Here is a 25292-nt window from a genome sequence, read left to right on the forward strand (position 1 = left end):
GCACTTTGTCGCTTTATAATTCATCATCTCATAGTGATACAAAGGACTACACAGTCTTTTGCAGTAAATCAGACTACAGTTATTGTATGCACCCTGACGCAAGGAAAGGTGGCAGGAACACACCCTGTGAGTGACTATGGGGATGGCAGCAACATCCCCGCGATGCAACTAATGAGGGTGGCAGCGGCACACCCTGAACAATGAAGTGGGTAGCAGCAACACCCCCGGCAATGCGACAAATGAGGGTGGCAGCAACACACCCTGAGCATAAATGAGCAGTGCAGTAGGGTGGCAGCGACACACTCTGCGACATGCGGTTGGAAGTGACAAGTAATGTGAGCCTGCAAAGTGTGGTGCAAACTACAGCTGAGATGGTGATGGTGGGTGAGGGACCCCACCCAACCTGCTACATTACCGTGAAAAGGTAAGTTGACAGTCCCTTGAAGCTTGATTTTCGAAAACATTGAGGATTGCGGATTGAGTTTCAAGTCGAGACTGTCAACTTACCTTTGCATGGTACTGTATGGGCAATGCAATGTGGCAGGTGTGCTCCCAAAAAACATCCCAATTTGGGAAGAAGGGGACACTCCATGATGACACTTTGTCATGCGTAACAGTGTGCTACACTGTAATCCTCTAATGCTGGACCATGCTGTCTTTTGATCTTACCGTCCTCTTGCGCTTTCTTGTTTTTGTTCACCACTAGGTGCCGTCAGTCTTGTTTGCACCACATCATCTGTTAGCTTTGTTTACTCTTGGAATCCCTTCGGGTCTGGTTATGGACTGTGGCTATACGGAGACTGTGGTCTTGCCAATATCCTTTTGAAAGTTTAATCTTAAAGTACATTGAAAAAGCTAAGTTTAAAAAGTAAGCATTCATATAATACCATATTTCTTCGAATAATACCTGTCCCTTGATTAATCGCCTCCCTCGAATAATCTCCCCCCTTTGACGGAAATATTTAAAATAATCGCCTCCCTTGAATAATCGCCCCCCACCCCCTCCCCCTCCCCTCTGATCCAGTTAAAGTCATCAGCGATGATGTTCGGTTTATACTTGATGTGATTATTTTTCTGATTTAATGGTATACGGACCTTCTGTGAGAAATATTTGAAATAATCGCCTCCCTCAAATAATCGCCTTCCCTCTAATGATCACCCCCTTTTGGTGCGAAAAAAGAAATAATTGCCCCCAGCTATTATTCGAGGAAATACGGTATTTTGTCTTTGCAGTATTATTTCCAAAATTGCGTTTGGATAGAAGATAATTACCACCACCAGGAAGACAGCTGCTGGTGGAGAGTCACCAAATCAACCTTCATTCCCTTCCATCAATAATTGTAGTCACTTTAAATTTAAGGAGGCTTGAAAGGGTTTTTAGCTTGAGCTCACACGCATAAGCCACGCACTCAATACTTAAGCAGCTTAAGTCAAGTGATGAATCAAAATGAGTGGCTGGAAATAAAAATGTGACCTAAAATCGTGGAAACCAGAAATTTTGTCAGAAGAATTTGAAAAATATCGATAAATTTAATCTGCATAACAAGTGTCTCTGTGTGGTTTTTGAGCACCAAGAAAGCTGAAGCACTCAAAAACCACACGGAAAAGCTTGCTACGCCGGCTACCGTAAATTTAGCTCAGTGACCTATCCTGATTGGTTTTTTTACAAGTAGGATTCATTTCTTTGTAATCTTAAAAATTTTTTTCAATACTGGTGAATTGTGTTTTTGACTTCCAACAGTATTTTCGTAAATAATTCGAGTTCTATCAGATACACTTTTTTTTTGTACTATGTGCACATGCTAAGTGAAAGAATTTACATGTAATTTGGAAAAAAATACACCAGTTTCAGCACATGGACGATATTTTTGTTCCCTCAACGAGCCTGTTCGCCGGCTATACGTCAACAAACTAAAATAAGTGCGACTGACTTCAATACGCTGTTTCTGCAGTTATCAATGATAAATGCACTCTGTGTCAATGAAATGCACCAGAGCATTGCTATCTATATTTAACACTATTTACGATATTATCCAAATTTAGGGGATCTTTTAGCAGACGAGTGCTGTGCCATTGCCATGGCAACAGTTGGGACTTGTGGACACCCTTTACAAAATGCTTGACAATTGCATTAGACAATGTTGAAATAAAAGTTATTTTTCTTTGATTTGTTGGTGCTTGTATCATTACGTTTATGAAGGTAGCGCTATCCTGAGAGCTATTGAAACAATTCCCTTAGGAGCAAAAGCAATTCACAAGTAAGTTTCAAAGTATCCATTTTCTTCCTTTACTGTTTTTACTGGGCAATGCTAAACCACCAAACAGCGAAACACCATGTATGACCTTACCAGACATTGAATACATGTACTAATGAACAGAGGTTGGATTTTGAGATGAAGTATTATTTTAGGCCCAAATGTAGGCCTAAAACGTTATTGCTTCTAATCTCAATCTTAATCTGAATCTCAATTAATTACATGTAGCAGCAATAACGCTTTAGGTCTAATTAGGCCTAAAATGATATTAATTTCATCTCAAAATCCAACCTTTGTCGGTTAGGTGTTCATTGTACATGGTGGGGTCATACATGGTGTTTCGGTGTTTGGTTTCACTGTTTCATGGTTTAGTAATGTCCGTTTTTACCGTAGGCTTCACAAGCCATTGTTAAATACTCGTGTGAATCATCATGTGCCTAAAGCGTAAAAAAAAAATTATTAATGTCAACAACCGTAATATCCTCTTGACATCCTGCTATGACACATGACTAATTTTTTATCGCAGGCACCTTGAGGAACAGCTGATGGAAAGAAGTCTTGTTCGAATTGAAACTGGAATAAAGCCTCTGTCCTCAGTTCTGAGTAAGTATATTAATATTATCACTATTATCATTCTTACGTACACCAAAATTTGTATTCCTAAACCAGTGAAGGCATTGGAAATTTCTTTGCAGGGGAAGTAAGGTTCAAAACTGCGATGATCTGTCTTCTATTACCTTGTCTCTTAAAAGTTACGGGAAGCGGTCATTCAAAAATAGGGTCCTGTGAAGCTAAGAAATTTAGGGATATTATGAAAGTTGAATTTTCCTGTTTCACTCCCCAGCAACAAATTAAAGCACCACATTTCCTTTGGAAACTATAGTAACCCTTTTAAAAAAGACCAATTGATTCATGATGATACTGCCATCTTTCAGCTAAAGCCTTGATGTTTCATCACTTTGCAGATTCTTTAACATGCCAAACATTGGAGGATATAAAAGGTGGGTAGCATCCAGTGACTTGAAGCTTTGATCTCGACATTTTCCTCTCCGTTGAAATAGGCCTGGAAGGTTGACCATGAAGGACCTTGAATAGTGCATTTTTCATCTTTTCATCAGTGGTGTGGTATTTTTTGTTTTTTGGATAGTGCGCACTTGTTTTGTGGCACCAAAGTTTAGTGTTCCTGAAGGAGAACAGCGTCCGGCATCGTTGGTGCCACAAGTTGATTATCCCCTTGATGGGGGTCAAATACTCAGGATTGAGGGGCAAATCAGGTAAGAAAAATACCATCTTTATTTATTGATGGCACACAGGGGAATATCTAGTAAATGATGCACATACTGTGAAATGTTTATGTTTATGTTTAATAGACAAGTACCCTAAGTAATAAAATTAATAATTCATCATCATTTTGTGTTAAAAGAGAGCTCTATGCATGCTCCTAGCAAAAAGAAAATTCTCTGAATTAAAAGCCATTGTTTTGGAAACACTTGGGTAACACCCAAGGATTCCCATTCAATGACTAAACAATTTTTTTAAGGGCACACTTGTTTTCATAGCAGTTGCAAGTCGCTAAGCCTTCTTATTATATGACTGGCTCCGTGAGTGGGCAAGATGAACCAAATCCCGTGCTGTCATTGGCTTATGGCTTGGTGATAATTTCCAGCCATCTTGACCTCACGTTTGGTCAATGACCCTTTTTAAATTTATAGAACTACATGTATGAACACACTGGTGCACTTTTTAGCACATGTAAAATAATTATGTTAAACACATACAATGTAGCTATGAAGATACTGGATCTACTACGTGGAAATTTTTCTGGAAGCAGCCAATACGTTAAGACCCCATGTAGAATATGCGTCAGCTGTTTGGAATCCTTTTGAAAAACAATACATAAAAGCGTTGGAGGCTGTCCAACATTGTGCTATAAGATTTGCCTGCTTCAGTTATTCACAGTTTTCCAGTATAACTTCTCTGCAGCATTCTTGAAGTCCATTGGCATCTAAGTGCCGCTACCATGATGTATAAATCCGTGCACAATCAGACTCAATCAACATTTCCAGCATCTGTCACCGTAGCTCACAGAAGCAATATTGCTCCAACCACCCTCATAAGGCAGACATATCTTTGCCTACACTAATGCATATAAGTTCTCCTTTTTCTTAATTCTCATCCCCCCATGGAAGTCTTTCCATGTCTGCTGTTAATGCTGAATCTGTAACTGCATTCCAAGCGATTGCTTTACCAACCATAGGACAATACTGCAATGCAATGCAATGCAAATACTTGTATGTTTTAAATAATTTGATTTCTTATAAGTAGTTATTTATTTTTGCTTCCTTTTCTGTTGTCGCTGACTGTTTTAAATTAGTATCCTGTATAGTCTCGTGACTATTATTATATCTATGTATGTACCAGTAAGTATGATTTCACGGTCAATGCTGTGAGTGGTTCACAGGGCTATTAATAGGACCAGAGCTGACTTAGAAAATAATAATAATAATAATAATAATAATAATAATAATAATAATAATAATAATAATAATAATAATAATAATAATAATAATAATACTGCGAGATAATAATAATAATAATAATGATAATAATAATAATAATGAACTTTATAGGGGCAGTGTCATGCTATTTTTAACCTCATTAGAAAACACTAGAAGATGTCTTTGCATCAATGAAGACCAAAAAATAATGTTGTACGTTTGTTGCAATAGCCATTGAAATGCACGGAAGCTATTCTTTGTTGTTTGCAACCAAGGATGGAGGGGATGCAAATGGATTGAAACTTGAGAAAAACTGGCCAGATTTTTCAAGTTTGGAGACGTTGGCCTCTGAAGTCACCAAAAGTTAAATACAAATAGCTCTTTGTGCCATATTACATTTTTTATCATCTCAGGGACTTGTCAGGAATGTCATACGTACAATGTATGAGCTAGAGTACTAATTTAGATTTTTACCCAGTTTTGACCTAAAAACATTCCATTTTGCATGACAGTGCCCCTTTAAGTGTCAAAAGGGAAAGGAACTTTTTAATCATTCTAGTGCTGGGGACCCTGTAAACTGAAATATTTAACAATCAATGCCAATCAAGTCAAATGTTGGTTTTTGAGGAGAGGAGAAAACCAGAGTACCCAGAGAAAAACCTCTTGGTGCAGAGTAGAAAACCAACAAAGTCAACCCACATATGACGCTGAGTCTGGGAATCGAACCAGGGCCACATCGGTGGGAGGCAAGTTCTCTCACCATTGCGCCATCCATGCACTTGAGAAAAGTCCTCCGCATGGGTGCATATCCAGTCAGTTTAATTAGTCCTTTGCTATAAGCCCTACTAAGTATGCTTGATGTGTACATTGTATTCATCCCCTCTCACATCTCATTTTTAGAGAGCAAACATTCGACATTTTATTTGATGGTGATGATGAAGACAAATCCATTGCAACCTGTCTACTGGATTCTATACTAAAGGTATTACATGTATGTAATGCAATTGACCTGGACTACAATGTGTAACTTTTATTTTTCCATTAACCCATTGACGTCCAAACCAGCCAAAACCGACCAGACTTAGTATTTTACTCTGTCTGACGCCAGAACTATTTTACTCGTCAATAGGGAACCCCTGGGAGTCAGTGGGTTAAGTAGTTTCAGTTTCATGATTTTAACAAATTTCTGGCAATAACTTCTGCATTAAACTGTGGTAGGTCATACATATCTGGTACACAACCTATATGTTCTAATCAAGGGTCAAATTTGCATCAGACTTGCATTGGTTCACTGCTGAATTAGTCATTGTTTACTGGTAAAAAATTTGCCAAAATTTGATGAAATAAATTAAACAGCAGAAAAAAGTCTCTTGATAGTTAATGTGCTTAGAGTGTCCACTTGGAGTTTATTGTTGTTTTGGGTATGATGAACTTTATCTTACTCTACAACAATAAAATTATTTCATGAAATAGAACAACAGCCTAACCTACATATACCGCTTGTTTTCTGTTGGGTTGTAGTGTCCAATTGACACGAGAAAGCTACTGGCTGAAAATATAGTCCTTATTGGAGGAACCGTTTTGACGCCAGGATTCAAGTAAGGGCATAATGGTTTGTCATATGAATACTACTCTTGGATATTTTCCAATACGTATAATGTCCCCAGATGGGTGAGAAAAATGTATTCTAGCAGTATTTCAAAGTACCGATTAATAACTGGCAGTGCTAAACACCCTTTTCTGGCATTCTTGGGGACTGAATTGCAAAAGGGCACCTGCAGCTCATGACATCGGGCTGAAGGCAATAATGAAGGCGCCTCTGGCTGCCGCTGTACAGTCCATGTTTGATGTCAGAGCACAACACCACAGATAGATATTAATTAGCTGTGAGTCGATTGCGAATAAGAGGTTAAACTTTATTATTCCATTTCAATAAAATACCGTTATTTTATTATTTGTTTTGGTAAGAGTGATGCATCATCTGCCTGTTATAAAGACCACAGCAATCCATTGAAAATGTCTCCAGAAAATGTAACCACCCATTGTTGTGATAAAATAGTATTATTTTGGGATCAAATTCTGCGTGTTAAGTGAGTACCAATAATATTATTAATTTTGTGAAGGAATAAAACAAGGATGAATGCATTAAAAATGAAACTTTAGTTTTCGCTAGAATGTGAGAAAAATAAAACCTCATTGCTGGATGCATGTCTTCTCATAACAACATTAAATTGGGATATTTGATGTCTTTGTTTTGGGGAGGAAGGCAAATAAATCAAAGGTTGCATTCAGAGCTATGTTTTTGTGGTGCTTTAACTCTGTGTCACTGACAGAGCATAGCCCATGGTCTCCAGGATTATTGATATTCACTGCCATTATGCATCTGCTTTGAACATGTTATTTAATTATTTATTTTCAGTTGCTAATTTTGTTTTTGTCTTGGTCTTTCTTAGGCATCGTCTGATCCAAGAAATCTACTGTCTGCTGCGATCACCCCGCTACAAGGAAAACCTGTTTATGCAAACTCTTAAAATGCACCAGACACCAGTTAGTGCGAACTGTACATCATGGCTTGGAGGTAAATTGAGCTCATTTAGACTGAGGAAGAAGAGTACAGTGTACATGTAACTATCAAGGACAATTTTCCACCAGAGCCTTTCCAGTCTTAAGGCATCATTAACTTTACAAACCTCTAAAGTTTAGAACTTTCTTATGTAAAGCAGCACAGAACAGCTTGCTTATTCTCTCTAAAGAATGGAAAAGACTCATCTTATGATCTAGATTTAAAAAATTTCTTAGGGATCATGCCCCCATAAGCCTTTCATAAGGCTCAAGCACGAGACAAGTAGCCTGACTTGAGTGTTTGTTTTTGTTGGTGGCTCTTCCAGCTAATACAGTCAGGCTGACGACAAGCTGGTAGAGATAGACCATCCGCATGACACCATAAACTCTGTCCTACACGTAGGGGATAATAATGAGCATTTCTAAACCACGAAACATTAAAACACCATACATGTATATGACCCCACCATATCATTGAATACTAACCGACAAAGGTTGGATTTGAGATTAAATATCGTTTTTAGGCCTAATAAGGCCTAAAACGTTGTTGCTCCTAATTCATTGAGATTAAGATTGGGATTCAGGTTAAAACTGAGATTAGGAGCAATACCTTTTTAGGCCTAAAACGATGTTTAATCTCAAATCTAACCTTTGTCGGTTAGTATTCATTGTATGGTGCGGTCATACATGGTGTTTTGGTGCTTTGTTTTGCTGCTTCGATGTTTAGTAATGTCCGATAATAATTATTATGGAGTTCCTTGAAGACCCTCAGTATGAAGAAGAAGTGGTGAGACAGGGTGTATGGTTTATAGTCCTCGTACATCTGAGAAGACTTGATAGCGTAGCCCTTAATTTAAGGCCTTGCCAAATGCTCGCAACATTTCAAAGCAACATCTTGCAACATTGTTGGGCGCAACATGTTGCATACGTTTGGCCACCCTGTTATGATATGTTGTAACATGTAGGACCAAATTTGAAAACAGTCAAGTTTTTCGCGCAACAATTGGGAGGTTGCATGATGTTGTACTTGTTTGGCCACATTCACGCAACATTGTTGCACTAGGGTATGCGTGCTTGGGCCTCTTGTTGTGCGCCAGGGGCACATAAACATTGACATGTTGCGTTAAAAATGTTGAGAATGTTGTGTGCATTTGGCCAGCCTGTTCAACACGTCGCAACATCATGCAGCAATGTTGCAAGATGTTGCTTGGAAATGTTGCAAGTGTTTGGCCAGGCCTTTAGGTGTGATGATGTCTGACTAGCTAATTTCACCACCTAGCCTCAAATTCGAAAATCAAACTTGTAAATTTCAGCACAAGCAAACTTGTGAAGAAAAGCCAGGTGCAAGCAGTATTGCACATCCAAATGATGTGAATAATTTTGTGCAATAGAGAGTAAAATTTGAGCATATGCTGTTATCATGCATAAGGCCTATTCACCAAAGTGGAGGTGGCTAGTGGTGGGTGTCCACCGCTAGCTACCAACACTGAGGTGAATAGTTGTTTTAGTATATACTAAAACAGTGGGATAATATTATAGCACAAAAAGATGATTTTAACTCATTATTCCTGCAACGATTAAAATATTTTCGGGCGGAAATCCTGTGCAAGTTGCTTGGAGGTGAATAGCAAAGAATATCTGGAATTTGAGCAGCCAATCAGAGTGCACTTTGAATGCTATCAGACTAATATTGGATAGCATTGAAGGCGTGCTCTGATTGACTACTTTTAACTACATGTACAGTAGCTGTACTTACTTTACTATGATAGGCATTTCACTCTCCTCTGGTTTATAATTACTTAAGTGTTTTTATTATATAGATATTGATGAAATACCAGGATTTCTCCTTTTACCAAAAAATCATATCTTCACCGCGCACAGTGAACATATCATTTTTATCTTTCACATGTGATGATATAGGTGTTGTCATCATGGTAACCAATACGATTAGCCAATAAAACGCGAGCTTTCTCTTCATTGTAAGATACTTTTGTGCTTTAATATAATTCTTCTCTACTACATGAACACTTTTTGTAGCAAAATTTGTTGACATTATCATGATTTCTTTTTCATAATTTTCATATCTTGTTTTATGTTACACAACATGCGTGTTTTAGCGGTTGGTGACCACTTTTTCATCATTTCGAAACTGAATAAAACAAGTTGTTTTAAATCTAGACATTTCATCAATATCTATGTAATAAACAGAACATTACATGGCCACTTGGGGATACGAAATTTATCTTCACGTGCTGAAAGTATCTCTCACTCGTTCGCTTCGTTCACTCGTGAGAGATACTTGCAGCACTAGAAGATAAAATTCATATCCCCACGCGGCCATGTAATATCCTCTATGTATTGTGCTCTCCCAATAAGGCATTTATTACACTTGAGGGAAAAGAAAGACTGTAATAATTTACTTGTTATTAATATTTCAGGTGCAATATTCGGTGCTCTTGAAGTCCTAGCAGATCGTTCTGTGACTAAGGAAAGGTATGCTCAGGACAAAAAGATCCCAGACTGGGCATCTTGTGATGTACAATCTCTCGACAACATCCCCATTTTAGACACCCCACTGGAAAGACCTGTATTATCCCGCCGCCAAACTAGTGGCATTACCAGCACCTTGAGCAGCCTTAGCAGTTCATTATCCAGCCGGTTATTGAGTGGAGGAAGCCGCAGCCATTTGGCCTCACTTCAGAGAACAGGGTTACTATCTGGATCAGCAACCCGATCAAGTATTCAAGAAAATGAAAAAGATTGGAACAAGGAGGAGAAGGAGTGACCACAAGATACCTTAAATGTACAGACATAAAGTATAGAGTACAATTGATAGGACATAATATTATCTGTATAATTCAAGGCTTTACTGTAGAAGGCCGTGTCCTTGGGGGAACTCTTTAACAAGAACCTTAAGCTTTTGAAGCATCTTCGGCTACAATGTACACTTCTGCTCAAGGTTGTTAAAAAGTATTAAATTAAACATCACAACTCTCAGGCCCAGCAAAGTTTCTTGATGTATGGGTGGGTTGCTCGGCAACAGGTGAAGAAACCAGAAAAAACCAATTAGAGTCCTTCGAAGCACCTATCAGATGAGCTGATAGTTAATTTAACCCTGTAAGCCTTACATCCATACTGTTTTCTGTACATTTCATTTACAAAAGTAGTTTGGAGAATTTTTTAAAGGATCAGTGTGCTTTCTCCTCATAGATGAGTTTGTAAATTCTTAAAACCTCTCCTGTTCATTTTGTTAAGGTGAGAAGAAAATTGATGTTTGTCTCCCTTTGGACTTAAAGGGTTAAATCTAGGATCTCTTACACTGTTTCCCTATAATCAGCAGGCTTAGCAATGTAATATGATTCAGTGACAAGAACTCCAGGGTAGGTGGGCCCATTACTCTCAAAATCTTCTTTGGAACTTAGATCTAAAATAGTTGCTTGGTTAGGTAATACTTCTTGCAATTTTCCATGGCAAAATTGTTGTCATTAAGAGTCAAGTTGAACGCAAAATATGAGTGTTCTTCTTGATACTGTTTCTGTAAAAAGAATGCCACTGTTAATCGGTAGCTCAGCTAACTGTGATAGCAGAATTTCCTAGGGTTGTTGTTATCTCTGAGTATAATTATTGCTGCCCTTCTCTTGCGATTGCAGATTTTGTCACAGTCATTATCACAGCTATCCTTAAAGTAGTCAGTAGCCTCTTATTCATTGCAGAAACAAGTGGACTCCTCAAAGCTGTAACAACCAGTTTTGGAGGCCACATAACAAAGGGAACTTTCCTGTATAACTAAACAGGGAAATCAAGGGAAATTCTGCAGGGTAATGGGTTCTTAAATGCCCCAGAAAAATTTTGAATATTGGTGGTGAGATGGCCAGCTTTCCGTAGAACCCATGTCTTAAGGTTCTATCAGAAGCAGAGGTGATTATCATGGGAGCACTTTCTCCTCAGTTATTTAACAATGCCTCCTCTGGGATGTTAAACCCATGATCTCCTGCACAGCAGTGAACTTTTTCAACCAATGAGACCCACTGGTCCGTCATTTTATCTTCCAAACAGATCAATGGCACTGATATTATGCTATCTTAGCTCTGCTTCAAGCAACATGCTCTCCAACAAAACTTCATTTTCGTCATCTAAAAATGGCTCGTGCAGCCACAGTGACAGGTAAACCATGAGTTGGTCTCTGTTCTTGCAATGTGTAAACTCGGGAACTAGCTTCTCCTTTAGTGAAAGTTCTCTTGTAAAGGAACCAAGAAGTCTTTGGGACGTATCACCTGTAGTTAGACGAACATAAATACAAAAATGTATCTTCTATGTGAATTCACCCATACACCTTATTCCAAAATGGCCGCCATTTAAGTATTCTTTTGTTTTTATTCAAATTAGCCCTTGATGCCTCGTTCTTAAGCTTAAAAGTCAAAAGAATATTTTATCTTGAACGAGGCAACAAGGGCCAATTTGTATGCACATAAATCAGTGGCCATTTTGGAATTTTGGGATGTGTTTCTGGTTATAACAAATTTCATTTAAGTATCCACTGTATTTGGCACTGGGCAATAATTTAGAGGACAATGTACAAAAATCATATCACCTCATACGTTGGTTTTTGAGGAGAGGAAAAAAACCAGAGTATCCGAATAAAAACCTCTCAGAGCAGAGCAGAGTATCAACAAACTCAGCCCATATGTGAGGCCAAGTCTGGGAGTCAAACCCGGACCACGTTGGTGGGAGGCGAGTGCTCTCGCCACTGTACTATCCCTGCTTCCTAGTTAAAACTCCCTAGTTTAAACAATGACAGCTTCTTGATGTTCATTAGTTACATAAGCTACGCAGCAAATCATATGGAATGGTAAATTTAAAGTGTTTAGGTAATTGAGCAAAAAGCAGTCTCTTGTTTTATTGCAAAGGTAAGTTCTATCTTTCCTCCCTTTAATATCGGAAATAATAATAATAATAATAATAATAATACCAACTTTATTCATTCAATACAATGAGACGGAGAGTTACCAGAGGTTATCCCTATACAAGGGTATCCACCCGGGTGTTTTGGATTAGGGAGGAAAACCGGATTCCATGAAGAAAAATCCTTGGAAAGCTAAAATGCAACACTGAACATTACTTGAGAGCATAGCAAGAGGTGATACCACCAATTCTTTTGGAGAGCCAAAGCCACAAAAGATATTTATTGAAAAGCTACTCACAGAATTGCTCTATAGTCCAGGTACTGAAGACAGGGTTTCCACAGCAATGTCTCTCATTTTTCTTTAGTTCAAGTAAATTCTTTATAGCATTGAAGTTCTGCACCAAAGCCTCCATTCTCTTGAGTACATCGCCCTAAAAGGAATGGACAATGATCACTCAATCACCTCCCTTCCATTAGATGATCTACACCAATCTCTGAAGAGAAAATATAAGTGGTCAAATATTCAAATGCTGGTTGGAATCCTGTAAGCAATGCCTCTGATTTTTCAAATTACTGCGAGTCGTCTCGACCATTGCCAGTCAACTATCAAATCATCAAAGTTTGGCACTGAATTTAGGGGAATAGGATAAAGATCGACACAACCCATTTTCATCTTTCTTTGTAACAGGAATCAAAGGAAGAAACAAAGTTATTCACTAAATGACCCCAGCTTCCCCCACCTTGTAGGGGTTATAAAGCAACGTGTCTGCAGTTTGATTCGGTTGATGAATGAAAGAAATGATTGTATATTAGGTGCAGGTTACTATCAAAATCACTAGAGTGGTAAATCTGCCGTTAGAATTTTTAAATGCGAGCTCCAAAAAAATCTTCTCAAGTGATCCGCAAAAGAAGTCGTCACATGACATAAAAAAGTTGTCACATGGTTCATGTAAAGCATGTTAGCGGTAATGGCATTCAACAAGAAACACTTCTTTTGGATCACGTGACATTATTTTTCGGATCACATGACAATTTGTTTAAGATCACGTGTTTAGAATCGAACCGCTTCAGATTCCAATTTCCAACGGCAGTTTTACCGCTCTACTGGTTTTGATAGTATCAATGAAAGATAAAGTGGTCCTCACTTTTATCTGGACAATTTAACCAAACATTATTGTCTTTAATATACACATGCCAAATTCAAGCGGCTTCACATGGGATTCAAACCCATGACTTGTGTGATGCCAGTCCAATGCTCTACCAACTGAGCTATTGACGTAGCACAGTTGGGAGCAGGTCAATTTGTTGGGTTTGTGTGTTCCGTGAAAGGAATGATAAATGAAAGAAATGTGTATTTGAAGTGCAGATCATCGACGACATATTGAAGTGATCCTTGAATCCTGTCGAAGCTGACTGAAACCCAAACCGAAACCGGCCAGACATAGTATTTTACTCTGTCTAATGCCAGACGATTTTACTCGTCAATGGGGAACCCCTGGGAGTCAATGGGTTAAGCACTCGCTGAAAAACTATGTCCCCATTAATTAATAGAGGACCACTTCCATGTTTTGTTTGATTCAGTTGTATAATTTAGTCAATTAAAACATGACAGGAATATATTTTCCTTTTTACCTCTAAAGAGAGGGTTTGCTTAAAAACAATACCCTTACCAAAGAACCGTAAATTTTGGTTAGTTCTTCATAAGACTTTGAAATTTCTTCCTGCAGCCTAAATGCGGCATCTTCTTCATTTACTATTGCAAGGGAGTTTTCATCATCAACATTGTATCTACGCATAAGAAAGACATTCAGTTTCATCAATCAACTCCAGTCAATTCCCACTTTGATTGGTTGATTACTGTGGCTCATAAATGACATATTTATTTCAAAAGAAAAACTTACGACTATGATTCTTGGCAAATAAACCCGAGTTGAATTTTTTCTTGTTTACCAACATTGATGTCACCTTTCTTGTGATATTCAAATTTGCCAACCACAGAACAAAAGAAGTCATTGTTTCAAAAGTCAGTTAGGTCCTGGTTGGCATATTAGTACAATGGATGACGTCGCGAGAAAATAACGTCGCGGCAAAAATAAAAACTCGGATTTTAATTTCAATGCAATGCAACTACCGCGAAATTCACAACTCGGATTTTTAAAGCAAATACTGAGTTCTATTTACTCTCATTTCACAACTTGGATTCCTACTGCGGTAGAAATCTGAGTTGTGAATTTTATAGCGATATATGTACATGCAAATCGGAGTTGTAAGTTTTGCAATTAATATCAAAAAGTTGATGTCCTGTATGAGCCACGGTAATGGGGACATGACATATAACACGACTCACTTTTTTTGAAGCTGTAAATTTACTAATTTGTTGGCCACTGATGTACCTAGTTCATTTAATTTGGACCATTTGTGGACGTTCTCGTGCCAATTTGCACAGCATTCTCTCACGCGTTTAGCTACATCCGATAAATTCTTGCTGGGAGATGACTTTGGTGAGGTTGACTTCGCCGTAACGTCTCTTTTGGACGGTGTTTTTGGCACCTTTGGGGACTTCAATTTTTTCGGTGAAGGAGACGCCATATTGAATTAGACAGGTGGAAGACTGGGTTTCAGTCGAGGATGTTACTTGGAAACGATACAGAACAAAAGACTGTATATTAGCAACCATGGTATTTACTTAGCAACGCCAATCAAACGCAAAAAAATTCACAGACGATACAAGTTCAATAGTTTGCTGTGTTTCGATCTGATCAAGTCATCAAAGAATTCACTTCCTCAAAATTGTACGCTCTGAGGTAAGAAAGGTGGTATATCTTTTCCTACCCTGACCGATGGAAGGTTTTCAAATAATAGATTTCACTTGTCGATCGCTAGCTTCCTTTACACCGATCGTGTCTTTTGATTCATTGATCGCAGTTTTTAAAATTATCGACTGAATCTTGGTCAATGTTTTACGAAAACAGCAGAGTTTGTTGAACAAGAAAAACAAGGATATCTTACTTACATGTGACTTCGTAATATTTCGCCAGGTAGTAAATTTTATCGAACCACCTTAGGTAAATTGACAAATTCTTTGCTGCGTGAAGATAGCAGCAGATATAAACATGGGTACATGTACATGTATTTCAGTTTAATCAAGCTCCTAAAGGAAAAAAAAAAAACAGAAAGAAAGTAGCAGTGCACGTGAAACGATCTTTTGATCTTTTATTTTCTTTGGCTTCTATTTTAATACCTCTATAGCCTGTCACTTTTCCACAGGATGTCTGATTTGAAAAATCATGAATAAAAAAATTTATCAACTAAAAAACTGTTCATTTTACTACAATTAAGCATATTGATCAATGATCCGTAACCTTGTGTTTTGAAAAAAAGACACGTATTCATGAAACAGATTATTATCCTTCAAGAAATTTAAATACATCTTCAAAATTCGACATTTTACCGTTTACATATTTAAGCTTTAAGGTCTGAAGTCTTTTCGTGATGCACATTTTCTTTGTAGAACATTTTGAGCACACTCAATATTTTCGGTGTTTTTGTCCTTTGTTCAGTGCATTTTGTGGGGCGTATGTGCGAAGCTTTTAGCCTAACGCGAGATGATTGGTTGAAAAAGAGGTAATTACCTCAAGTTTAGTTAAATGATGATTGATTCTTAATCAAACTAAAATTGTTTTTGTTGCTTAAACCACATCAAAGATTCAAATGACAATGTATTTTTACCAGAAATAATTAACTGCACCATCGGATTTCAAAGCTAAAATCAAGTTTTGAATTGTCTTATTTTTCACAGATTAAAGAGGACCTTCAATGGCACAAGCCATTTATGACACATCTCCACTGCAGTCTTTTCAAGGATACAGCCCTAATGCAGAGCTTTCATCACAAGTCCCTGCAAAAATGAATTCCACTTCAGCCAATGTTTCACAAGTTGAATACAGAAACATGAGTCATGGTAGAAATGGGCCCAAGAAGAGGTTATCTCGGCTGGAAATGCTCCGAAATGATTTCAATAAGAAATTGCAAATGGAGCAACAAGAAAAGATAAACAAATTAAAACTAATTCGACAAGAAAATAGCACGAAGCAAATTAAAAGTAGTAGTGGAGGAACTGTGCGAGAGTTCTTTACAGAGAGAAGAGCACTTGAGGCAACTCAAAGGGGACAAAAGAATCCTGAATTGTTACCTCCTATCGAATCACATTTTAACAGAGTAAAAAAGGAAAAACAGGATTTATCATCTCGAGAACAGTTTAGAAATGAACAACCATCAGTTGGTAAGAGAATTTCTTTGAAGAAACAATATCAGATTCCACAAAGACCTTTGCTAACAAAACCCACTTCTAGAACTCAACCAATGCAAATTGGTGTGCCTTTGCAGAAAAGATCAAAGGGTATTGACAGGCAAAAACCACTTCCTCCAGTCAATAAGGGTGACTCCGATGTGGTGAAAAGAAAGCAAGCAACACCAAACAAGAGATACGAGACGCATGCTGTTCTGTTACAAAATGATATTGAAGACACCTTTGACTCTTCAATGCCAATACCTCCTATTCAGCGAAAACCAATCGCAAGGCATTCTCCAAGCGAGGAAGGATTTGTTAGTGATGTAGATGATTCACAAAGCACTATCACAGATCTCAGTGACATGCCTCCAAATTTAAGCAGATTGAAGGCAAAGGTTTTTAGAAAAAAACAATTAAGCAAACAGAAATTGAACATTGTAAATCAGCCAGAGGATCATGGAAAGTTGACAGATTTCCAAAAGTGGCAAATGGAACAGGACAAGGAGAGAGAAGAGAGGTTAAAGAAACTTAAACAAAAAGCAGAGAAGTCGTCCTCAGAAGTGTCCCTTTCTCAAAAAGAAAGAGATCTTCTTCTTAAGATTCAAGAGGAGCAATCGAGACTTGAAAGCTTGAAGCAGCAGAGAAAAGAGCTCGAAAATCAGGAGAAGAGACAACAGGAAGAGGATGAAAAGTGGTTGGCACAAAAGCACATCCTTGAAGAGTCCCTCCTGCCTCCGCAACCTGTGGAGGTCTCAAACACCACAGGCATACTTGCCCCTAAAAGGGCAATGGACGTTAACACTGACAGACTAGAGGGAGAGGGGACTCCATTTACACAAACATACAAAGACACTACTCAGGGTGACGATACCCATGGCGACGATATCCACAGTAACTTCTATGATGAAAAGACAGAGGGCATGGGTGAGGTTGCTGTAGATGTCTCACCATGCTCAATTTGTGGGCGCAGGTTTGCTTTAGATAGACTTGCCAAACATGAGAAAGTGTGCACAAAGGCTGCTCACTCTAAAAGAAAGGTTTATGATACCAGAAAACACCGCAGCAAGGGCACAGATCACGAGCAATACGTTGCAAGTGGCAAATACCTTGAAGAACCAAAGAAAAGGGTGAGTCACGTTTGCACATTTCTAAACAAGAAATTGTTCTTTCATAAACATGTGGCATCTCGAGTTTGACATTACCCCCAATAGCTGGAGCACTCCCTTTCCATGGAATCTTCCTAACAGTGTGAAGACATAAAAGTGCCTCTAGATTGACCTTTTACTTGAACATTTGAATTTTGCCTCCACTACTCAACCAGACACTCAAGCTAGGTGATATATGGGCACGTTGGCCAGCCAAGCTGCCATGCAGTTTATTAAGCATTGGAATAGGTACAAAAATATTAATACATCAATTCTAAAATAAAGAGAAAAGCAATGCACCAGAGCTGGACATGAAAACCCCTACTTGTGCACGCGGCAAAGGCTAACTGTAGAATGCCTCACTCGCTAAACGATCGCCAAATAGAAACTGCACAATCACATGGCACTCCAAGCGCCTACCACTCACAACCAGGCCTCTGCTACGTGACGGCAAAATATCAATTTATGCTAATCAGGATTATCACAAATTACATTATTTAATGGGTCATGCAGAAATGTCCTTTACTCCCAACTACAGTTTAGTTGGATTTTCATTCTATAAGCCATATTCATAAACAGTGGCTAATTCTTTTGTCTTTATGCCAATCATCCTTACTAGCCTTGTTAACACTAGCCTGCGAACGCAGAGGTATTTCCGGCGGTCGTTTCTTTCCACCGGAAATACGTCTGTGTTCGCAGGCTATGTTAACGCGAACAAATTCAAAATAATTTTTGCTCCAAAGTGAGGCTAGTGAGTATGATTAGCACAAAGACAAAAGAATAATTTCTTGGCCGCCATTTTTGACTACGGTCTATATTATTTCAGTGCTAGAAGTGGAATAGCTGAAGTAGAGTATTCTGGAACCCATTATTTCAGAACACTTCAATTGTACACATACTTGTTTGTGGAAATGGTACTGACTGACTTTCCTTTACTTTCAGCCAAAGGCAGACTGGAGGGCACAACATGACAATTTTATAAAGGCTATTCGTTATGCCAAAGGCTTGAGTGATGAGCCGCCACCACCAGCAGAGAACCCTGACTATGTACAATGCCCACACTGCAAAAGAAAATTCAACTCGGCTGCTGCTGAAAGGCATATTCCAAAATGCAAGGATATCAAGGCTAAACCTTCTCGTCTAACAAAGAAAAGATAAAACCCTACAAACTTACAGGAATAAATGTGTGATTCAACGCTGCTGCGCATTTTTGCAGGATCGACACTCCAACCTGCCTTTCTTTGCAGTGTAGGTTGACAAACTTTGAAACATTGTTACCATAGAGCTTGAAAGCATAATTTTCTCATGTAAGAAAGCTTGAAAATAAACATAATTTACAGTTATAAAATTTACATCATTGATGGTTTGTAAACAGCATAGACTGCGAGCAATCTCTTTTGCTCTAAAATAATGAAACAAATGTGTACATTGAACTTTCAAAATGACTGCTGCGGGTCGCAAATACTGCGGGCCTTGCTTGCGACCCGCAGCTTCAGCCATTTTGAAAGTTCAATGAATGAGTTTGTTTCAATGATTTTAAAGAAAAAGAGAGACTGCTTGCAGTCTATACACAGAACAAATACCTTCACACCTCAAAAGGAAAACTCAATCTCCTTCCATCATCAGTGCAAAGTAAGCTTCCCCATGCAGAAAATTAATTCAGTTTTTGTACTACCAGTAATAATATACAAGGAAAAATTTCTTCATTCTTATTGGCTGGTAGTTTTCAGGTAACACAGTGCAGAACAGAGGTAACAAACCACGCATTCTGATTGGTCAATGATGGAAGAAACGCAGAGATAGCCAATCAAATACAAGCTGTGGATGATGCAAATTTTGCTTGATTTGACTGATACACAAAATTTCCTTCTGCATAATTTTGATAAGCTAGTTTGAAAATTTTACGTATAATATTTACCCATAGACCCCTGGGAGTGAGACTTGACAGAATTTTACCCTGTCGGAACACCAGGGTACCTGAGAAGTTGAATGGATTAACCACACAAAAACTTTGTCGCCTCCATTAAGTACCGGTAATCACGTGATTTTTCTTGCACAATTTGGAATAAATAACCACTCGATAATAATTGTTACAAACTAAGTACAATTAATTTTGTCTTTGAAAAAAATTACTTGTGCTTATTTATTCCAAAGTGCACTCAAATTCATATGATTACCTGCACAAAATGACGTAACAAAGTGCTTCTGCACCTTGAAAATTCAGGGATTCAGTACTTTTGTTTCTGCCCTCCAGTGAAATTTTCCACAATTAAGGCACCTTTGACAACCATGCAGAATTCAGTTAATCACTCACTGAAAAACTATGTCTCCATTAACCCATCGACATCCAGATGGGCTGAAACCGGCCAGACTTAGTATTTTACTCTGTCTAACGCCAGACGATTTTACTCATCAATGGGGAACCCCTGGGAGTCAATGGGTTAAAATTTCAATCAACAGTATCATTCACAGCTGTTAATCACTGTAGCACAACAGGTCAAAGAGTCACACCCTGCAAGTATGATTGGCAGAAAGTTAAAATTTATTTCGCTGTTTAGGGAAGGAACTGCTTCAATGTTGCAATACTATCAAAACCAGTAGAGTGGTAAAACTGCCGCTGGAAATTTGAATCCAAAGCGGTTCGATTCTAAACATGTGATCTGAAAATAATGTCACGTGATCCGAAAAATTGTTTCTTGTTGAATTCCAAAACTGCCAACGCACTTAACACGAACCATGTCACATTTTTTTATGTCATGTGACTACTTCTTTCGCAGAGCACGTGATAAGTTTTCTGCAGTGCGCATCTCAAAATTCTCACGGCAGATTTACCACTCTAGTGATTTTGATAGTAACTTAATTGGACAGGCTTGAAATTGATTCCAGCCACCACTGTGGTCTCCAAAATACTTCTCAAACAGTACAATAATAATTATTGAGACATTATTGTAAAACACTTTTAATTAATATTTGACAGGCAAACCAAAACACACTTGCCAAACAGTCTACATTGTTGAGAGATCAACATACACGTCTTCGACCGAATAAATACTCTTCTAAGCTTCAAACTCTCAGATAATTTCCAACTTTCTTTTGTTGTTATAAAATACTTATTTACAAAATCTGTATAAATATACTTAAGTAGATAAATATTTAAGTTTTCACACCAACGAACTACAAGGTAATTAAAAACTGCTTTGGCCACATGACAAATTGAGTCTGAAGTATCACTAATCTTGTCTTCTCATCCAAGCCCACCGTCTAGGGATGACCTGGGAAGAGAGACCCTGGCCGTCCCATAAGGGAGTGACTGGGTGAAACTGAAACTGAGGTTTAGGCACAATGCTGCCACAAGCTTACTGGAAAATGGAAAGACTGTGTCAAATGATTTGTGAGCTTAACTCCGAAACACTGCTGCAGTAAAGGTTGCATCAAGACAAAAAATGCACTTAAAAATACAATTGAGAATAAAAATCACTAAAAGACAAAAAACCACAAAAACTAGGTAAATATAAGACTGCCAAAGCAACTTTTAGCCACTGTAGTCTTAAAGTTACACAAACCAAAGACTCAATTGAAAAAGAATCAAGAACTCTTTAGTTCACACATAAAAGGGCATTCCATTTCTGCTATGTGAATTCACCTTTTTGTTCTTCAGATGTACCAAACACTAAATTAGTAAAATGCAAGAACAGTCTGACAGACGAGGTATCAAAAAATGCCTGTGTAGTATACTTTTCAGCATTTGTTGGTGAACATGCGATGAATTAAAATCAATGTGAGAAATCCTACTTCACAACAGTGTGATACTACCCAAACACAAAAGATAAATTAGTATTTACATGCCATGAAGAGACCCTTATCAAGTTTAGTGTAAGAGCTGCCTGTCCCTTAATATAACAGGCACAGATATGAGCAAGGTGATAGCTCCTGTATAAGCAATATCTCCAAATGCAAACCATGATTCAGAAAATTTTATCCCTCAGGAAATTGTTACAAAGATCTTAAAATTTACTTTCCAGATTACCAAAACTCTGACAGAATGAAATCAACGACTGCAGATCAGTTTTGCACCTACAAATGCATTACAAAATAAAGTACAACAGACTTCACAGGGACTCTTGCATGTGTTTAAGGGCTTGGTGATTTCCTTAATTCTCATTTTCCACAACCAAATTTATAATTTTAATGTGCACAACCAATCTCCACCTTTACTTTTCTCGCAGAGAGTGTACTGTCAATGCTTTTAAATTTGCATATTGTAAGTAACAAAGCACGTGGTGAGTTGCTGCAAACTTTAACCTCAGTCTGACATTTTTCAAAATGACCCATTCATCTACTTGGCCATATTTGTCTTTCTTTTACATTGTGTTCAGTTTTTGGTGATTATTGTTATGTTTCTTTCTATTTAACAAACATTTTGTGTCAAATTGGTTTAAAAAATTTTAAGTAGTTTCCTGACACAAAATGCTACTATTGCATGACATAGGCCCTATAAAATTAACCTGAGAAAATAAAATGAGCATATTTTCGAGATTTGAATAATTATGGTAAAAAACAAAAGAGGTAACATTTTTTTGATCTCTAATAAAAGTCATTTCATGCACTTCATTCCACTTTTACACAAAAGCAACTTCACAAAAACACAAATCACATCAACAAAAAACAACTTATGAATTTCACTCTTTAGAACATAAATTTTTTGAAGCAAAAATGAATGTCAGAAGAATCAGAAAAGGTTTGCACCGATGACCACTAAAAAGATGACATTGTTTTGATGATGTTATCAGGTGACCCTCACTGAGGGAGATGGAAGCCAGCTTCCTTCTTTTTAGAAAACTAAATGACCACCGGAGAGGTCGACATCAATGCCTTTGTTTCCACCTCCAATTCTTCTTTTCTTGCCTGGCACACAATAGACCCTATCGGCTAACTCAATGTTGTACCAAATTCAAATCTCCCGGGATTAAGATTATTTGTGTATTGTATTTGCATGATAATGTAGCATTTCATATTTAAATGATATGGAAATGCCTGGAACAAAATGTTCTACTCCCAAAGGGTTTGAATTGGGTACAACATTGAGTTAGCCGATTAGATCTACTGCAAAGTTTATGTCAAGCGAATTCAGTGTTGAATCTAGGCAAATCCTTGTGGCCAATCAGTTTGATTCTCTTGACCTTAGAAAATTAATCTCTTAATGCAATGAATGGAAATAGACAATAGCTGTTAAAGGGCTAGTGAGATTATCATGATTAAAAAGGATGAAAGACACAGCCAAAGGTGGTCTGAAAATTAGAAACTCAGGTATTGTCTTGATTGGTATACTATTTTTGGCCTTACCCCATTGTCTCCTAAGAGGCAGACTTAGATTTTACTGCCTAATGCCAGATGCTTTTACTCGTCAATGGGTCAATTCAGTAGTCCACGGGTTTAAGAGATGGCTTATGTAATGCTGATATTTGCCAAATTTTACATACACAATAATTATTTTCTAACTATGGGGTTGGACCAATTGCACAAAGATCAGTGTTCACAACTTACATAACAAATGAACTCTAAGCTACCATATTTCCTTTTAACCCTCTTGTGTTGGACCACAAGAAGCACTTTGAAAAAATTGTGAAACCAAACTATTCACAGAATGGTTGGGCAACACTAGTATTAATTCAAAACCTCTACTGATGAATCTGTGGTTAATAAAACATGACAAATACTGTTTGAAATACCAATACATTTACACATGCATAATTATATCTAACTGCTCCAAAAATTGAGCAACATCATAATATACTAAGAATAAAATTAATGTGTGACTATTTCTCATTCTTAAAAGGGGCACACCACAAGCTCCATAAACTTAAGACCTTTTCACTACAAAGTTATGTTAGCCAGCACTCTGGAACAAACAAAACCAAAGAAGCCCTTCTTCTGTCCAACATATCCACCTTTTTAGAACTGTTCTTCTTATTGACATGGGTGCGAAATAGTGTAGTGCACTGTACATGGGCTAACAACAGGTCCCATTGTAGAAGCAGTACCTCAGTAGGCAAAGCCTGGCTCTTCTACTGGTGCAAGGTTGAATGCTGATTTCATCTGTATGGGTCTGAACATCAACACTGAAGGATCACATGAACGGCTGTGTCTGGGATTGGAGATGCTCTGAAAAGAAAAATTGTATCAATACAAGCAAACCTGATATCAAGAAACAGGACCTGCATATTCTAGATTCAATCTCAGAGCAGTTTTCAAAAGACTGTCGAAAGTAATTTACACGATTGCAACTGCTACCCTTAGTGATTGGTGTTAAAAATATCATGCCAGTTTATCCACCAGTGTGAAGGAAAACCAAAACCAATCGTGACTTGCGATATTTCCCGCGCTTTGAGCAAGTTACATGGAATTGCTACGAATTTGGATTGGTTCATTGCACTGTTTGCAGCTGCTGCGATTGGTCGAATTGATTACTTCGGTACATGTATTTGTTTTATGACACACAATTGAAAACCGCTCTATTAGGCCTAACAATAACACTAATCTTGGTGGCTTGAAGTTTCAAGTTAAGACTTGACTGGAAACTTGTCTCCAGGGTTAGCCCTTTTTCAAGAGGAATAATATAATAATGATAATAATGAGCTAAGGCCAGACCTGGAGGAGACGGACAAGTGTAAGCTATTGTGAGATTTAAACTGACCATAAACTGAGCGTAACAGACCAGATATTGTAGTTGTGGACAAAAAGGACAAGAGCTGTACAGTAATAGTACAGAGTCTGACCACAGCCATGTGGAAAACAGGGAAACAACACCTAGTCTGAGAATCTGATCTTATTCAGGGGACATTGGTGGAAAGTAAGCCTAGGGTTCTTCTCACTGTAACAACTTGAATAGTACTCAATATGGAGCTAAGAAAGTTTAGCCAAGGATGTGAGGCAAAAAGTACATCCCTCAACTGATTGTGATTCAAAGAAAAACAAGACCTTGATACCGAAACACTTCTTTAAAAAAATTAACATAACTTATTCTCACAGGTCTTGGTCTTGACAGGCCATGAGTGTGCCTCTTTATGAGCACAGACTTCTACAGAGAAAAATAAACATTACTCATTACACAGATGACTGGGTGTACATGGCCTTGGGAATAAAGCTTGCAGGGAATATTAAATCTCAATATTAACTCCATGAAAAATTAATCGCTTAATCTAGGTTGTGATGGAAATAAAAACAGCAGAAAATACATCAATAATACTAAATAAATTCCCATTTAAGTATGTGCCTGCTCAGTCACAGGAACGAAAAAAAATCAATGTCAAGCAAGCATGGATGGCACAGTTTGTGGGAGTACTCGCCTCCCACCAATGTGACCCCAGATTCATTTCCTAGACTTTGGCATCTCATGTGGGTTGAGTTTTGTGTGGTTCTCTAATCTGCTCCAACAGGTTTTTTCCTGGGTACTCCAGTTTTTCCCCCCTTTTCCTCGAAACCACCTTTGATTGGGATTTGGAACTTCTGTGCAATGTCCCTCACTGAATAATATCATTACTGCCCCAGAGCTACCAATCTTGGACAAAATAAAATGAAAATTAGTTCCGCCTCCCTTCCCACCAAAATCAATGATGAATCTTCCATGCGAGTTGAGCC

At 38.0% G+C, this 25292-nt stretch overlaps 3 protein-coding genes across 3 annotated transcripts in view; 2 read left to right on the forward strand and 1 right to left on the reverse strand.

The window, feature by feature from the left end:
* LOC138027835 (actin-related protein 10-like) overlaps positions 1-10317 on the forward strand; it is a 14979-nt gene extending 4662 nt beyond the window's left edge. Inside the window, exons 5-13 of the mRNA XM_068875454.1 lie at positions 707-814; positions 2191-2258; positions 2782-2858; positions 3221-3256; positions 3403-3529; positions 5654-5735; positions 6275-6351; positions 7207-7331; positions 9754-10317. Coding sequence (XP_068731555.1) covers positions 707-814; positions 2191-2258; positions 2782-2858; positions 3221-3256; positions 3403-3529; positions 5654-5735; positions 6275-6351; positions 7207-7331; positions 9754-10100 — 1047 coding nt within the window. The 3' untranslated portion in view covers positions 10101-10317. The remainder of the gene's footprint in view (positions 1-706; positions 815-2190; positions 2259-2781; positions 2859-3220; positions 3257-3402; positions 3530-5653; positions 5736-6274; positions 6352-7206; positions 7332-9753) is intronic.
* On the reverse strand, positions 9289-14821 carry LOC138027836 (cyclin-dependent kinase 2-interacting protein-like). Its single transcript, XM_068875456.1, has 4 exons — positions 14566-14821; positions 13889-14006; positions 12517-12649; positions 9289-11589 (listed from the first exon to the last, which is right to left on the reverse strand). Exons 1-4 carry the CDS (start codon positions 14805-14807, stop codon positions 11393-11395), a joined length of 690 nt encoding a protein of 229 aa, XP_068731557.1. The 5' UTR covers positions 14808-14821; the 3' UTR covers positions 9289-11392.
* Positions 14822-14917: 96 nt separating this feature from the next.
* LOC138027834 (zinc finger C2HC domain-containing protein 1C-like) lies at positions 14918-19002 on the forward strand. Its single transcript, XM_068875453.1, has 3 exons — positions 14918-15022; positions 16018-17636; positions 18597-19002. Exons 2-3 carry the CDS (start codon positions 16035-16037, stop codon positions 18810-18812), a joined length of 1818 nt encoding a protein of 605 aa, XP_068731554.1. The 5' UTR covers positions 14918-15022; positions 16018-16034; the 3' UTR covers positions 18813-19002.
* The last annotated feature ends 6290 nt before the right edge of the window (positions 19003-25292 follow it).

Source organism: Montipora capricornis, chromosome 12 (genome assembly GCF_036669925.1).
Source record: "Montipora capricornis isolate CH-2021 chromosome 12, ASM3666992v2, whole genome shotgun sequence".
Lineage (NCBI taxonomy): Eukaryota > Metazoa > Cnidaria > Anthozoa > Scleractinia > Acroporidae > Montipora > Montipora capricornis.